The 18,052-nt window shown below is 46.4% G+C and overlaps 1 protein-coding gene and 1 long non-coding RNA gene across 3 annotated transcripts in view; one reads left to right on the top strand and one right to left on the bottom strand.

Annotated features, from left to right (window-relative positions):
- Positions 1-8,241, bottom strand: part of Ccdc93 (coiled-coil domain containing 93) — a 75,394-nt gene extending 67,153 nt beyond the window's left edge. For both annotated transcript variants that reach the window (NM_001025156.2, NM_029955.3), the window contains exons 1-3: positions 8,051-8,241; positions 4,662-4,775; positions 1,418-1,512 (exon numbers count right to left, since the gene is read on the bottom strand). In NM_001025156.2, coding sequence (NP_001020327.1) covers positions 1,418-1,512; positions 4,662-4,775; positions 8,051-8,092 — 251 coding nt within the window. In that variant the 5' untranslated portion in view covers positions 8,093-8,241. The remainder of the gene's footprint in view (positions 1-1,417; positions 1,513-4,661; positions 4,776-8,050) is intronic.
- Positions 8,240-11,700, top strand: Gm35243. Its single transcript, XR_387343.4, has 2 exons — positions 8,240-8,361; positions 9,079-11,700. It is a non-coding gene; the product is annotated as a predicted gene, 35243 (long non-coding RNA).
- The last annotated feature ends 6,352 nt before the right edge of the window (positions 11,701-18,052 follow it).

The raw sequence follows: 18,052 nt of genomic DNA, 5'->3' as shown, positions 1-18,052 counted from the left end.
TTTGATATCTGTAGTCTGTGCCATGATAATTATAAACTTTATGAAGTCAGGGAATTTCTTAATGTTTCCAAAGTACCTGAATAATGTCTGAGCTGCAGTAGTAACACAGACTTGATAAATATTTATTGAAAGGATTAATGAAGACTCTTTTCACCTGATACTTTCAATTTTCTCCTTTAAAAAGTACCATTTACACTGGCAAGAAGGCTTGGTGGGTTAAGAAGTGTGCTGCCGGGCATGGTGGCACACACCTTTGATCCCAGCACTTGGGAGGCAGAGGCAGGAGGATTTCTGAGTTCAAGGCCAGCCTGGTCTACAGAGTGAGTTCCAGGACAGCCAGGGCTACAGAGAAACCCTGTCTCGAAACACCAAAAAAAAAAAAAAAAAAAAGAATCCCTGGGACCTAAAAGATGGAGAAATGGACTCCCTCAAGTTATCTTTTGATCTACACACACAACACACACACACACACACAGACACGCATACACACACACACACACTCACACACACACCACACACATACAGTCACACACACAGTCATACACACACACACAGTCACACACACAGTCATACACACACACATACACACACACAGTCTCACACACACATAAATACACACACCATTCTTTTAAAGTATCATTAGGTTGAAAAGACTGTATTTCCTTTTTTTTCTGATCCTGTCCCTTATATAGTAGTTACTATAAAAATGACTATACATTTAAGAATCTACTTAACTATTATCATAAATATTATGCCCTTACCATTTTGAAGGCAATGTTAGGATGGTAGTTGGGGGTATAAGGCCAAATAAAGACATTAAAAAGTCGACTCTAAATACTTAGAAATCAGGAGAGACTACACGATGCTAATGGGTTAAAAGACAGAAGCTTGGGCTGGGGAGATGGCTCAGTGAGTAAAAAGAATGTCTTGCAAGCCCAAGGACCTAAGTTGTAATCCTAACACACACACACACACACACACACACACACACACACACACTCCACATTCAATGAAAGGTAGGGGAAGTCAGGCATAGTGCCACACCACTATAATCCCAACACTGGAGAGGTGGAGACAATCCAGTACCCTGGCAGTGCCCTGGGGCACAGTGGCCTGTCAACCTAGCATATATATGGCAAGTTCCAGGCCAGTAAGAGATGTCTTTTCAAAGAGTGGACAGTGCTTGAGGAACAAGAGCTAAGGTCATCCCCTGGCCTACACAGACACACACACAGACACACACACACACAGACACACACACAGACACACACACACACACACACACACACACACACAATACAGCTTCAAAGCAGGAAAAATACAAAGGAATCTGTATATAAACACATAAGAACCATCTTTGCTATAAAGCCCTCCTCCCCATCATTTGGCCCATCTATGGCAAGCCCCAGTAACTTACATTTTCTGACCGATTGTAGAGTTTTCTTGAAAGAGCAAATCCACGTCCACATCAAAGCTGCATGTGGTGATACACCACGTCATTCCTCCTACTACCTGTAAGAGAGGAGACTGCTCATGAGCCCCTCAAGGAGGGGAACAGAGGCCAGGGGAGGAAACTCCTTTCCTAAGCAACCCATACAGACTCAAAAAGCTCAGAAAACCATAAATATCTGGTGTGTATGCACATGTGTTCATGTGTGTGTGTGTGTGTGTGTGTGTGTGTGTGTGTGTGCATGCATGTAGAGGCAAGATATCAAATCTGGTATTGACCCTCATGCTGTACACCTTGTTTGTTGAGGCAGGGTCTCTCACTGGTCTCTCGCTTGCTGATCTGATTTGGCTGGCTGGCCGGAGAGGCCCATGGATTTTCCTGTCTCCATGTCCCCAGTGCCGAGGTGACAAGTGCTCACCACAACACCCAGATCTTTACATGGATTCTGGGGACTGAGCTTAAGTCGTCATACAGTGTAACTTTACTGACAGCTCTCTCTGCAGCTCTCCCATACAATGTGTCTCTAGAGAGAGTCTGTCTTCCCTACCCACCACTCATCAGCTGGCACCGTCATAAATCCTTCTGCAGTGGTGGCAGTGCCCATCGTGGCAGTGCCCATCCCTATACTGTCTGCTACAGAAGCTACTGGCCCTGGCTGATTCCTGAGCACTCAAAGTACTTCCAGTGTGACGGAGGAGCTGACTGTTTTAGCAGAACTGTTGTATCTGGCAGGTATCTGGAGTGATGGTGCCTAGGCTTTGAAGTAGTCTTTTGTTAGTGATTGTTATCTGAGATTTGATGGGATTGTTTCCTTGAAGGTATCTCAAGAGCCTTTGCACATCTTACTCTGGAGACAGGCCTGGCAAACCAGGAAGTCTCTCATGGCTGAGAGTTGCTTTGATGATGGGTCCTTCACGATAGCCCATAGGTCAGATGAAATATTTTGGTATGCGAAATTGCTATGCTAAAGGTGCCTTTTGTGTAACAATAAAAAGAGCTTCCAGGAGACTGTTGGGGTTCAGTCCCACAGAGGTTCCCCCCTTGCTGGTGAGAAGCCTGAACTCATCCTGCAGTGGCTCTCATTTCTTTGATCAACTGTCCTGCGCAATCCACCAATACCTACAGAGACAGTCTTAGCACTCATTGCTCTTCTTCCTAGGCAAGGGTCAGATAGTACGCGCTTGGATTTCTTTTATGTGATGTGCTCATGTGTGAGTGAGTATGCGTTTGTGTTCGCCTGTTGATTGGCATGTGGAGGCCAGAGAGACACAATGGTGTCCTGTATTGTTCTTTGCCTTGGTTTTTGAGATAGGGTCTCTCACTGACTCTGGAGCGCACCAGGGATCCTCATCACCTCAGTACTGGGATTACCCCTGCCCACTACCATAGCTGGCTTTTTATATGGAGATTAAGCTCAGATCTTAATGCATGCACAGCCTACTGAGTCATCAGCTGAGAGATTTCTTTATCTGTCTCTGTCTCTTTCTTTTCTTTCTTTTTGTTTTTTAAATATATCTAAAGTATGTGAGTGTTCTATCTACATGTACACCTACGGTCCAGAAGAGAGCATCAGATCCCATTATAACTATTTCGAGCTACCATGTGGTTGCTGGGGACTCAAGTCAGGACTTCTGGAAGAGCAGATAGCTGAGCCATCTCTCCAGCCCCAGCTGAGAGATTTCTAGCCCAGGTTCTGACACATGCCAGATGGAGAGAGAGGATGTCTTTTACCAACCAGGCATGTGGGCAGCAAGGCAGACATTTTCTGGTCCTTATTTAATGGCTGAGATATACGATAAAATACACATTTCCAGGTCGCTAGCCCAGACCCACCTACGCAGAAGCTCGATGGAGGAGGTCTGGACGTGCTTCTTATAAAACATCCCTTGCGGATTCCGCGACAAAGAAGGAGGAGAGCGATCCCTGGGGCCTGCAGCATTATTCCAAAGCCTCCCTGGCCTGCCTTACCATTGGTCCCAGGTGCCTGAGGAGACTGGGGACCATATAATTTAGGCCCTGACTGCTGGTTGGCTTGTCACTCTTCTCTACGACGGTGGAGCTCTTTGAGTGAAGGGCTATGGTTTATCTCTGTGCCCTCAACACCTAACACTAGGTCCTGTGCATGGTAACTGTTCACAGCTCTGCTAAATTAAACACCACCACCCCAGGGCTGAAGGGATGGCTTGGCGGTTAAAAGTGTCTGCTGCTCCTGTAGAGAACTTGAGTTCGGTCCCCACTCTAACTCCAGCTCCAGGAGATCCAATGCCCACCTGTACACACCAACACACATATACACTTAACTAAAACTAAAATAAATCTGTAAAACAAAAGTTAAAAAGACATAAAATACTCCATCCCATGGTGAAGCTCACCCCTCTAAACAAGCATTGCCAGCTACAGGATATCTGCCATTGTCTAAGCATGCGGTTCAGGATAGCTATGAACTCAGATTACTTCCTCCACAGACTTTATAACTCCTTCCCGAAGTATATGTTCCTTAAAAGAGAAATGATTTTTTGTTCGTGTGTGTACATGTGTGAGTGTTCCTGTGTGCGTATGTTTGTGCACACACATGCATACATGTAGAGGCCACAGGTCCGCACTGGGTGTCATTCCTCAGGAGTCATCCATCCATCTATCTAGTTGAGACACATGGTCTCACTGTCCTAGAACTCATCAATTTGGCTAGGCTGGCCGGGGAGCCCCAGGGATCTGCCTGTCTCCACTTGCCCAGTACTGAAATCACAAGCATGCCACAGGTCTGGCCTGCCTGCCTGCCTGCCTGCCTGCCTGCCTGCCTGCCTTCCTTCCTTCCTTCCTTCCTTCCTTCCTTCCTTCCTTCCTTCCTCCCTCCCTCCCTCCCTCCCTCCCTCCCTCCCTCCCTCTCTCCTTTCCTTTTTTTTTTTTTGCATGGGTTCTGGGGATCCAAGTCAGGTCCCCATGCTTTCCCAGCAAGCACTTTACTGACTGAGGAGTCTCCCGGCCTGAGAAAATACTCTCTTGCTTGTTTACAGTCCCTAAAATAGTGTGCACAGTAATGGAACCCAATTGCATCTACTGACTTTGAACAGGAAATCCGAGTACATCCCCGAGGAATCTGGACCACGGGTACAGAGGAAGTAAAAACACAATCAGTTTATCCTCCGCTACCTTGAGTAACCGCGCAGTCCTGCAGAGAGACGGCACAGTGGCTATCGAGGCTTTCTCTTACCTTGTCGAAAGGAGACAAGCCTTTAATTCTTGCTCTGAAATAGCCAGCTGCGACCAAGAGCTCCAGGATTTCAGTCAGCTTGACATTCTGTTCTTCGTCTTCTCTCGTCTCCACCTAGAACAAAAGGGATGCACGTAACTGGTAAAGGCCATCTCCACTGAACGGAAATGAAGTAAATCCTTCCGCTGCCAAGAGTCGGATGTTCATATTAGCATGAGGACAAGAGTTCAGATTCCCCAGAACCCATGCAAATCCTGGGCAGGCATGGTGGCCCACCTGTGAGCCCAGCACTTGGAAAGCAAAGACCACAGGCTAGCTATTTATAGCTAGACTAGCCCAGCTAGTAAACTCTAGGTTCAATTGAAAGGCCTTGCCTCAATGAATAAGGTAGAAAAATGGCAGAGTAAGACAACTGATGCCAACCTCAGGTGTCAATATGCACTCACATACATGTGTATTCAAACACGTGTGACCATCTATACACACATATGAACATCCATATACACACGCATACAGGCATGTCTAGACACCACACATGCAAACACACACACACAGGTAAATAAGACAGAATTCCTTCGAGTATTCAGCCATCATGTGTCATAAAGATACTGCCAAGAAGGGGACACTATAGCCCAGAAGGACAATCTCCCACCTCAATTCATTGCATATAGCATCCCCACCGGCTGCCTGTCATTTCAGGATGTACAACTGTATTTTTGAAATAGAACCAATGAAATAAGTTTTTGGCCTAAGACACTGAATGGGGATGTTTGATTCCAAATTCACTTTACACATTAACGCGCTTACACAGAATGGAAAGTGGTCATGTGCTGATATGCAGAGAACAAAAAACCATCCTTCTTGAAACCATAAAACCCCAGCACACTGGATAATACCTCCAGTTACTAACGTAGGACACTGGAGGCCAGAGACGACGGTTTAGTGGTTCAGGGCACATACCGTTCTTCTAGGGGACCCAGGTTCAGTTCCCCAAGCCCACACTAAGCATCTCACCACCACCTTTACTCATCTCTGGTATCTGCCACGCTCGTCAGGACTTCACAGGTACTCAGATTCACTCGCACATACAGACACATGGACATATACGTAAGTAAAGGGAAATAAATTCATAACCAGAGACTGATAGAGATGGATCGCAGAGAGCTCTTAAACAAGGCCAGAGAAGCTCCCATCTGCCCTGCACTGTAGCTCTCAGAAGCTGGAAGGGTCTAGCTATTGCTTTCTTTCATATACACACAAAGGGATTCAAAACCTGACCAGCAGGAGTTAACTGGATTAGTGAGAGCCAGGTGACAGCAATTTTGTTTTGTCTTTTAAGAAAGGGTCTCCTGTGGCCCAGGGTTGGCCTTCTCCATTCCTCTATGTGGACAGTGACCTTGCATTCCTAGTTCTCTTGCCTCCCCAGTGCTGAGATTACAGGCACCCCACCCTCACTGTTCACTGTGCTGGGGACAGAACCCAGAGCTCAGGCACATATGTAAGCACTCTGCCCTAAACCCTCGGTATTTGGAGCTTTTCAACTTTATACTCATGCTAGCTTTTAGCCTTTATATCTTTTTTTTAAGTCTATATCTGTGTGCACACTATAACAGTCATTTTGGTCTTTCTGTGTTTTGCTTTTTCTTTTTTGAGACAGGATCTCACTATGTATGCCCACCCCTCTCATCTCCCTACCCACAGCTGCTCCAGAACTCACGATGTAGAACAAGCTAGAAAAGAGTAACAAATCAGACCCAGCCTCCTGGCTATCTATGAGGAGTCACACCTACTCATGAAAGTGGTGTGTTTATTACTTTTAGAAAAACTTCCACTAGTTTGAAGGAACTAGGGTAGAACTGGAAGCCCTACACAGGACTCCATAGCAGACGGCCAAGAAAAGCCTTAAAGCTGCAACAATAGCCCAGCGCTTGCCTCACGACATGAGGATCAGAGTTCAATCTCCAGGACCCATATAAACACACCAGCCATGGTACTGTGCACTTGTAATCCCAGGGACAGAAAGATCCCTGGGTCTCACTGGCCAACCAATCTAGCCTATTGGGAAGTGCCAGGCCAATGAGTACTTGTCTCAAAGGAGGTTTTCAGCATTCATGAGGGTGACATGGGAGGCTCTATTCTGACCTCCACACATGCTCACATATGCACTTCATCATACAGAGAGAGACAGACAGAGAGAGAGAGACAGACAGACAGAGATTTTTACATGGCAAAGAAAATCTGAACTATTACAACCCAGACCCCATGAAACTTTACCTAACCCAGGGCCACACATACCCACCCTTCATCACCTGGACACAGAACACTTCGACTCTGTAATGAGTAGGATGAAGATGTAACAGAAGGATTTGTGAGGGGCACGGGGAAGCAAGATCGGCGCAGCTGAATAAGAACGGGCACTAGGCACAGTGTCAAATAGGCACACCACACCTCTGCCAAAGCCTGCCTTCCAGCCTTAGAAAGAGATCCAGGTGCCTTAGAGGTGTTCCCTAATTCTCTCTGGAAACTGGGACTCTTCTCTAAGCTCAGAGCTTTGAGTAAAGCAACTAGGAGGACAACTGGAAATCCCACAGCCAAGCTCTAACGGTAGCCCACCGTTAGAGAGTGGTTGCACTTTTCTTCCCAGCCTACGTGGTAGTCCTGTTCATAGGATCGAATGAGTACTGGCTGAGTACTCGACTAAACCATTTCTGAAAAGGTCCTCCCTCCTTAGAACACGCAGCATGTTCCTGTCCCGACACAGGCACCACAGGAGAGAGTGTCCTCAACTCTGTCATCACCCTGATGTGCGCAGAGCTTCCAAACTTCCTTCACCCTCCCCGGCCCGTGGGACGGGGGGAGGGGCAGGAGGCTACAAGCCGGGTAGGTAGCGTGCCTTCCTGACAAAAGGGAATGAAAGGCTGGCCACATGGGTCCCGCAGAAGGTGTGTGTCCCAAGGTCACCGCCCCCTGCACACCGGGAGCAGGACAGTCCCACCGCTCATCTCGTGACTGCTGAGACTCCTAAGCGCAGCAGCCTTGGCCCGGGGGAAGCCAGTCTCGCAATGTGAGGGGCCTCCAGACAACCCGAGATAGGAATTCCCGGGGACCTCGTGATGTGTGAGGTTGCATCTGGGCCGGGATCTGGATGTTTCCTCTGTCCCCAGAGGACCCAGGAACCCTTAAGTTTGCACCCAGCGACACGATGCACCCTGGCACGCCGGGGGACCAGTCAGCTGCCCCTCCAGGGTACCTAGGGCCCGCCTTGGGACAGACACACCTGAGCAACCATAGACAGTGTCCCCGCCACCCCAGGCTGGTCCCTGCCCGCCGCCCTGGGCTCGGCCCTCTCTCCCCAGCAACCCCAGGGTGTCAGGGACAGAGGTCCTCACCTCCGGGAGTCCCTGGCCCTCTGGCCCCTTGGGTAACCCCATGATCCAGATGCGCTGATGTGGAGCCGGAGAGAGCGGGCCCTACAACCGAACTGTGATCCGGGTGGGGTGCAAAGCGGAAACTTCCTTCACAGGAGCTGACACTACCACAGCAGGTCGGAGAACCGTGGCCCCGCGGAGCATGCGCACTAGTGCTGAAGCGAGGAACCACTGCGCCTGCGCAAGGACAGCCAGCACTGCTGGGCGGGGCTGGATCCCGAGTAACCGATCCTCCCCTCAGAGGAGGTGCTGAACTCAAGATTCCTCCTAAGGTACTTTTTCTTTCTTTTAAAAATGTTTCTCTTTCTTTTTCTTTTTTCTTTTCCTACTTTTTCCTTTCTTTCCTAAGTTTTCTTAAAATGCTTTCTTATTGTTCCTCTTTTTTTCTTTTTTTTTTGTTCCTTGAGACAGTGTCTTAGCCAGCCTGGCTTAGCACTTCCTAAGGATGACTTTGTTCCCCTATAGTTTATAGGAATGCGCCACCATGATCAGTTCCTTTTTTTTTTTTTTTTTTTTTTTTTCGTTTACAAAGTAGCACGTTTCCTTATGGCATTTTCATATATCCTTAGTTTTACTTGAACACCCACCCTCTTTTCTCTACCATCTCCTTGCCGGTCCCTTCCCTTCTTAAATCCTTCTACCTCTAGTATTTCTCCCTTCAACTGTTATATCACCAGAGTTCTTTTAACTATTCCCACTTTCTAGTTTCTTGGCCTTCACGGAGCTTCTTAAAAGCTATTTCCCTGTGTCGTGAGGATCTCTTGCCTTCTGGCTCCCTTTCCTTTCCCTGGGTATCAGATTCTGAGTTTGGTTCTTTCCAAGCCTGGCTTGGACAGCTCCCAGCTCCTGAGTCAGTCCCAGCTAAGACCCAGTTCCAGCCATGTTTAACACACTCTTGTGCCAGCTATTAACATGTGGACCTGGGGACAGAGAACTCAAAAAGAGATCATTACATTTGTTCCTTCCTAGTCTCTGCATTTTATTTCCAGGAAAATTTTGTTTTGGAAAATAATCCTCACCCATCTCATCCTGACACCCTGCATCTTTCTGGGGACATGTTTTGTAAAATGCAGAGTCCGGTGATCACATACGATTAGCTGCTGTACCACTTATGCAATGTGCCCCTTGTCTGTCCCAGAGGATGGCAGCTATACAAAAGGGTTGTCTTTTTCCTGCCAGCCCAGCACCTGCTGCAGAACAGCTTACCAGCCTATTTTCATTTTGTAAGAGATGGAGGCAGAAGTGACATGAAGTCTTCTGCTGTAGGAGAGATCTTTACTGAAGGACGGGTGGAAAACTGGAAAAACATATGCTTCTTGCCATTAAAGAGGTTTTGTGTTTGCTTCCTTTCTTCCTCTTAATATCTCTGATAACTTTTGATTGTTTTTTCTTAGATTTATTATTTTATTTTAGGTGTATGACTGTTGTGCCTGTATGTATGCCTACATACCATGTGCATGCCTCTGGCTCAAAGAAATTCGAGGGTATGAGGTTCCCCTGGTACCTGAATTACAGAAAATTATGAGCTATCTCATAGCCACTGGGAATCAAACCTAGGTCCTCTGTAAGAGCAGTAAGAGCTCTTAACTACCAAGCCATCTCTCCAGCTTCTATGATAGCAATTCTTGGGACCATGACTAGGGCAACTCTTTTTTTTTTGGGGGGTGGGTCTCTGTATAGCCCTGGCTGTCCCAGAACTCACTCTGTAGACCAGGCTGGCCTTGAACTCAGAAATCTGCCTGCCTCTGCCTCCAAGCTTTGGGATTAAAGGCGTGTGCCACCACGCCCGGCCTCTAGGGTAACTCTTATAAAGGAAAGCATTTCATTGGGGCTGGCTTACAGTTTCAGGGGTTTAGTCCACTATCATCATGGCAAGAAGCATGGAAGTATGCAGGCAGACTTGGTCCCAGAGGAGCCAAGAGTTCTACATCTTGATTTGTAGGCAGCAGAAGACTGTGTGCCACACTTCATGTAATTTGAGCATAGGAGACCTCAAAGCCTGCTTCTACCATGTCACACACATTTCCTCCACCAAGTCCACACCTATGGCAATAAGGCCACACCTAATCTTGCCACTCCTTATAGTCAAGCATTCAAAGAAATGAATCTATGAAGGCCATTCCTATTCAAACCACCACAGTCTGAAATGAACTACAATCCAGAAGTAGAGAACACACCTGGGAGAGATTTTTCTGCTTGGTCTGAAGTGGGTGAATCCAGTTCCGGTCCAGACCTTTGAGACAGGAAGACACAGCCTTTGACCTGGATCTTGAGGCAGGAAGACACACCTTTAGTATGGGCCACGCCTGTTGCTGGAAGTCTATATAAAGACATAGAAGAAAGGTTTCTGGTTTTTTTGCCTGACTGTTCTCTCACCATGCTAGCACATCCATTTCTTCACTGTCATTAGAACCTACTCTGGGACAACATGTAAACTGAAGACCAGCCGAGACATCCAGCCTTGTGGAACCGAGCAACTTCTGAATTCTTGAACTTTCTGTTCACAGCCAGCGGTTGTTGGATTAGCTAGACTGCAGCCTGTAAGTCATTCCAATAGATCCAATGACTCTCCACAGAGATTAGTTCTATAAGTTCTGTTACTCTAGGGAGCCCTGACTGGTACAGCTCCTATACCTGAAGTCTTCAAAAACTTAAATACGAAGTAAATGTTTGTCCGTGGAGAACTTTGTATTTTGTACTTTGGGGTTTATCCAAACAGAACAATGGCTTCTCTGGACGCAGAGCACACAAGTGGTAGGAAGAGTCTTAAGAACTTCCTGCCCTGACTAAAGGCTGAACCCAGGCTATAAAGTGATTGTTTTGCAAGCATTCAGATCTGAGGATGATCCTCAGAACCCAGTGGAAAATTCCAGGAGCGGTGGAGGTGTGCTTGTATTCCTCTGTTGGGGAGGCAGAGACAGGCCGACCCCTCGGCCTTTCTAACCAACCAGTCTGGGATGAGCAGTGAGCTCCAAGGTGAACCAAAGGAAGAGAAAGTTTCTTGAGCCCCCACATAACGGGAGAACAAAGTGAGGTGCTGAGAAGAGAGCTCTCCCCCTGGGTTAGAGCTCTTGCTCTCACACAGTAAAACTCATGTCTAAAGGGCCCATCCATAACTCTCCAACGACCTCATTTTTATAACCCTAAAACTTTCCATCGCTGACTTGATATATACTGAAAATTGTAGCCATGTGGGGTCAAACATGGACCGCTGCCTCAGGACAGGTGAATTTAAATACCCGGTTGTAGAGTAGCCCACGTCAAAGGTGTCGAGACCTCGGTTCCCCGTTATAAATGCCTTCACAATGTTTTAGATAAAAAACAAAATGTGTTATGTATCTCTGTGTGGATTCGAGTACATGAGTGTAGTTGTTTTTGGAGTCCAGAAGAAGGGATCAAAACCTTTGGAGCTAGAGTTACAAGTGTTTGTGATCTGACAACTACCAAGAGCCAGTTTTCTAGCCACCCTTTCCAATGTTTTAAATAAACAAGAGTAGCTAACTGTATTATTTGACTCTCCTGGACAGTGTGTTCTGCCTTGAGTTCCTGCCCTAACTTTCTTTCATGATAGGCTATAAGTTGTAAAATGAAATAAACCCTTTCCTTCCCAAGTTGATTTTGGTTATGGTGTTTACCACAAAAAACTGGGACTGTGTGTGTGTGTGTGTGTGTGTGTACCCCATGTGTGCGGGTGTATATGAAGGCCAGAAGAGGACTTCCAAGCAATTATGAGCCTCCTAACATGGGTTCTGGAAACAGAATAAGTCATCTGGAAGAACAGCAAGTGCTCTTAAGCACTAAGCCATCTCTCCAGGCCTCCAAGCCTCCAGGCTGCAGTCTCCTCCTCCTTCCCCTCCTCCTCCTTCACTTTCTCCTCCCCCTCCACCACTCCCTTCCTTTTCCTCCTCTTCTTCCTCCTCCCCTCCTCTTCCTCCTCCTCCTCTTCCTCCTCTTCTTCCTCCTCTTCTTCTAAACTTAGGTTCTGGGGATCAAACTCAGTTCCCATGCTTGCAAGACAAGCACTTGACTCACTGAGCTGTCATTACTATCTCTTCTTCCTGAAAGTTCTTAACTGTATGCTGTTCTTAAGTGGTAAGCTTTTACACTTGTGCAACGTTGCATTCTATATTTAGCGTACTTGCCTCTTTTTCCTCTGAGGGACTGACTGTGGAGCACTGCACAACCTAGACCAGCACTCTGCCACTGAACCAACCTTCTTTTCACTTTTTATTTTGAGATAGGACCTCACTAACTTGCCCAGGACAGTGTTGAACTCACTCTGTAACTCAAGTTAGCCCTGAACTTACAATCCTACTGCACCAGACTCCCGAGTAGCTAGAATTAGAGTCTGTGCCACCAAGGCTGTCAGCATGAGACATTTGTACAATGAAAAGGTAGAGATGTGACAGGACATGACAAGATGATTTAAACCAGCGGTTCTCAACCTTCCTAGTGATGCAGTTCTTTAATACAGTTCCTCATGTTGTGGTGATCCTAACCATAAAATTATTCCATTCCTGCTTCATAACTAATTTTGCTACTGCTATGAATCATAATGTAAATATCTGATATTCAGGATACTTGATATGCAACCGCCAAAGGGGTCATGATCCACAAGTTGAATACTTCAGGTTTAAACCCTATGTCTTCTGGACTGAAGATAAAATAACCCAACATCTACCCCACACACGCATACACCCACAAACCCACGCCCCTCCACCCCTCCACACCCCGACACCACTGTCCCTCACTCCCCGGCCCTGAGCCCCCTTGCACCCCTGCACCCCCACACACAAACCTGCACCCTCATCCCCTTACCTCCCAGCCACACCCCTGCGCACCCCTGCAATCCCACCTCCACACCCACACACCAGCACATCCCCCATCCCCCACCCGCACCCACACACCCGCACACCCAAACCCACATACCCGAACCTACACACCCGCACCTGCACACCCACACACCCGCACCCACACCACCGCACCCCCGCACCGACACACCCGCATCCACACTCACACACCCGCACACCCGCACCCACACTCACACACCCGCACACCCGTACCCGCACACCCGTACCTGCACACCCGCACCCGCACATCCGAACCCACACACCCGCACCTGCACACACATACCCACACACCCGCACCCATACACCCGCACCCACACACCCGCACCCACACTGATGAGTTCCTCAAGCCCATTCTCTAAACAAAGAATAGTTTTATTAACAAAGTCCAATAACTTTCATGAACATACTCTATTAGCTTAGCTTCATTTAAAATGATTTGACAAGGACCCAGCTCTCCACAGCAATGAATAAACATGTTGGAGAATATCTGCTGTGCTCTCTGTCTCCTAATGAGAACACTTCAACATTCTGTGTCTCCTGAAGAAAATGATACTTAACATGTTATCAGCATTTCCTCTGATGTGTGTGTGTGTGTGTGTGTGTGTGTGTGTGTGAATGAGCAAGTTTGTGTAAGTGCAGATGCAAGTGTATGTGAAAGTGCATGTGTATGCATAAGTGTGTAAGCATGTATGAAGGCCAGGAGTCAACCTCAGGTTTTACTCCTTAAGACCCAACCCCTTGATTCTGGAGACAGGGTCTCTCATGGCCTGGATCTGGCCGGTTAGGCTAGGCTTGGCTGGTCAGTGAACCCCAGGGATGCACACCTGTCTCCAGCCCCCAATGGCTGGCATTGTAAATGCGTGCTAATACATGTACTTTCCATGTGGGTGATGGGGACGGAACTGGGTCCTTGTGCCTGTGCAGCACTTAAGAACTTTTCCAACTGTGCGTTACCACCCCAGTCTCCAAAGGGATTTTAAAGTCTTTGCAGGTGGTTCCAGGGAATGGTGAATTTGACAAGAATTTGTGCCAGAAGTTGTTCTTGGTGCTGGAGTTATTACAGCCAACAAACTAGACAAGATAATAAGTGAGGGAAATTAAGCATGTAAATTAATAAGATAATGTCTGGTAGAAATAAATGTTATTAAGGGAAGAAAACCTGCTGCAATGGGTTGGGAAACAGTCTAAGGACAGTCAGGATGAGACCAAGACGCAGCTCTCCCATGCTATTTCACAGAGACGTAAAGGTGTCATAAGGAAACCCCAGAGAAAGCATCTCAGAGAAGGGGCACACTTGAGGTGTACAGCATAGCCTTCCATGGTCCCTGCAACCCCCTCTCAGACAGAGCTCATGCCTCGTGTGTTTCTAGGAAGAAGCTGATCAGCAAAGGCTTCAGCAGCAGGGCCTGAGTGTAATGACCACTGATGTAGCCCTGAGATGAGGTGATCTGCAGTATGAGTCCCAGAGAACGGGGATCCAGGCTGTGGGGTCTGAGGGTAGGATAGCAACAGCAGCTTCTCAAATGTACAAGAACTTCAAACACATCCTTGGGTATGATACTTTCTGTGTGTGTGTGTGTGTGTGTGTGTGTGATTATATATATATATATATATATATATATATATATATATATATATATCTTGCAATTTTATATATGTATACATATAACATATAGATATATAGATGTATATTATACACATGTTTAATGTATATGCAGTTATATGTATACATGTATATATAACTATATATACATATAACTATATACATATAACTATATATAACTACATATATATATATATATATATATATATATATATATAAAATACTTTGAGTGTGTGTGTGTATGTTATATGTCAGTATGTATGTGGATGTATGCACATGTGTGGGCCAGAACAGGTCAAGCGTCTTCCTTGATCGCTCTCCATTTTACTTTTGCTTTTGAGAAAGGGTTGCTCAGTAAATGTAGAGCTCATTGCGGCTAACTGGCAGCCCAGAGAGCTGCAGGGATCCACCTGTATTTGCTCCCTCAGCCCTGGGGGATGGTCTTACACCCCTGTACCCAGATTTTTGGGACTACACTGATCTGGGCTTAGGCCATTCTCCTGCTTCACTGGCAGAAACATCTCCTGAATCCCCACTGTATTTTTATGACTTCTGTATATAACAATGTTGAACTAAGGAAAAAAAAAACAGAATTTATGCAAAGTCCTCTAATAAAGAACTGGCTAAACACAGCATTTTCATTGGTAGAGCATCCCGTTGTTGGTGAAAATGTGTACTTAGGAATGAGAGAAGAGGGTGAGATGGGAGTTATATCAATATTAATAATGTCTGCCTGACCAAGAAGAAAAAAAGCACATTTAAACACCTAAAAGACAAGCTGGTAGCAGGATGTTCATTGCCTGTGGCAATACTTACAAACAAGGAGGGAAAATTGAAGAGAAACACAAGCATGAGGCTTGACTAGAAAAGTATCAAGGACATCTCACTAATTGGATAAGAACATTTCAGCATCATTTTAGAAAGTCAAAATGAAGTATCCTTCCTGCATGGGAGAAACACTGTTTATCCATGCTGAGCCAGTGCAGGTTCTGGTAGTAGTCACTGATCATTGAATTGTCTGAGCAGTTCAGCAAGGTGAATTGGCAACTTTCTCTGCTCACCAAGTGTGGTGGTTTGAATATGCTAGGCCCAGGGAGTGACATTATTAGGAGGTGGGGCCTTGTTGGAGTGGGCATGGCCTTGTTGGAGGAAGTGTGTCGCTCTAGGCATGGGCTTTAAGGCCCTCATGCTAACTGCCTGAAAGCCAGTCTTCTCCTAGCTGCCTTCGAAACAGGAAGTAGAACTCTCAGCTACTCCAGTCTCACACCTGCCAGAGCACTGCCATGCTCCTTATGCCGTGATGATAATGGACTGAATTTCTGAACCTGTAAGCCATCCCCAATTAAAGGTTGTCCTTTATAAGAGTTCCCTTGGTCATGGTGTCTGTTCACAGCACCACACTCTAACTAAGAGACCAAGTATCCCTTCAGTGACCATCATGACTTCACCAGCACTTAAGGGGCAGTTGGAATGTCCACAGGGTTCTAAGTTACTGTGTAAAAACTCTGAATGAAACAACTTAAAGGAGGAAAGGACTTTGGTGTATATTCCATTACTGAGAGAGTCAGAGCAAGAACTCAAGCAGGAAATTAGAGGTGGGAACTGTGGAGGAATGCTTCGTGTTGCCTTGCTTCCTGTCCCATTCATAGGCTCATGCTCGAGCTTTCTTACAGAGCTCAGGACAACCTGCCTAGGGATGGTACTACCCACAGCAGGCTAGCTCCTCCTGCCCCGACTAACAAACCAGACAGTGCCCCCAAACACATCCACACAGGCCAGTGTGATTGAGGCAACTCTTCAGTTAAGATTCCCTCTTAGTAGATGATTCTAGATGTATCAGGTTGACAGTTAAAAAATTAACCAGGATGTTCGGTGACTTATCCCCTTGGAGATGCTATATCAAAATGCCAGAGGCTGTTTATAAAATACAAAAATCCAGTGCTAGGGATTGGATAGATGGCTCAATGGTCAAGACAGCTTAAAAAGTACCTGAGTTTGGCTCTGAGCACTCATGTTGGACAGCTCATACCACCTACAACTCCATCTGAAGGAGATCTTATGTCACTTTCTCACCCCTGCAGGCGCCCACAGGAAGGCATGTACACACACACACACACACACACACACACACACACACACACTTTTTAAAAATTGCAGGAAATTCTGGTAACTGGGAAGTCTGAGACCAAGACCACAGCAGAGTCAGCATTTTCTCACAGATGCTGTCTTCTCATGGTCATTGACATAGCGGGGGGATGGGGGTGTTAAGGGACATCTTCAGGGTCATTTATGAGGATAGATTACTGTTTTCTAAAATCCATGCCTCCTAATAATATGAGCCCCAGGGATCACCTGTCTCCATGTCCTGAGTACCGTGATTACAAATACAAAGCCAGTGCGCCCGGTACCTTGTATATGTGGGTGCTGAGGACTGACCTCTGATCCTCATGCTTGAGTGTCAAGCACTTTGGCAACTAAGCTGGCATTCACCGCTTGTAAGTGGATTTTCACTCACCCTTTTTTTTAAAAGCAGGCTAACACTCTGACCTACAGGTTCTAGGATGATAAGAACACTAACTTCACATTGCCAACATGTCACTCCCAGCTGCTATAGATCTCAAGCTGACCTTAACATTAGATCACGAGACAGTCTTTAAACGGAAAAAAATGTGGGAAGAAATGAACTTTTACAGGCCCAGGCTAAGCATTAGGAACCCCTATACATTTCTTCACTGTGCATATGCATACTACCAACCACAGGAACTCACCCAGGCAGCCATTGCTCCTTCAGCTTGGGTCTTCAATTGAACAATGGTTGGAAGAAAAGAGAATGAAGTTCAGCCAAGGGACAGACCCTTGAGTGGACATCAGTGGTTGCCATTAGCATTGAAGTCAGGACATTTCAAAGTGTCATTATCATAGCATAAGGGCCAGCAAGACTACTCAGTGGATAATGGCAGCTCCAGGAGATCCAATGCCCACCTGTACACACCAACACACATATACACTTAACTAAAACTAAAATAAATCTGTAAAACAAAAGTTAAAAAGACATAAAATACTCCATCCCATGGTGAAGCTCGCCCCTCTAAACAAGCATTGCCAGCTACAGGATATCTGCCATTGTCTAAGCATGCGGTTCAGGATAGCTATGAACTCAGATTACTTCCTCCACAGACTTTATAACTCCTTCCCGAAGTATATGTTCCTTAAAAGAGAAACGATTTCTTGTACGTGTGTGTACATGTGTGAGTGTTCCTGTGTTGGAGGAAGTATGTCACTGCGGAGGGTGGGCTTCCAGGTCTCCTATGTTCAAGTTCCACCCAGTGTGGAATCTACTGCTCTTGGCTCCTTCAGCACCATGTCTGCCTGCACACTGCTCTGCTTCCCACCATGCTGATAATGGACTGAACCTCTGATACTATAAGCCACCCACAGTTAAGAGTTGCTGTGGCCATGGTGTTTCTTCACAGCACTGAAACCCAAATTAAGACACTTGCTATCCAGCCT

This window comes from Mus musculus, chromosome 1 (assembly GCF_000001635.26).
Source record: "Mus musculus strain C57BL/6J chromosome 1, GRCm38.p6 C57BL/6J".
Taxonomy (NCBI): Eukaryota; Metazoa; Chordata; class Mammalia; order Rodentia; family Muridae; genus Mus; species Mus musculus.
This window is presented reverse-complemented; position numbering and strand designations above follow the sequence as displayed.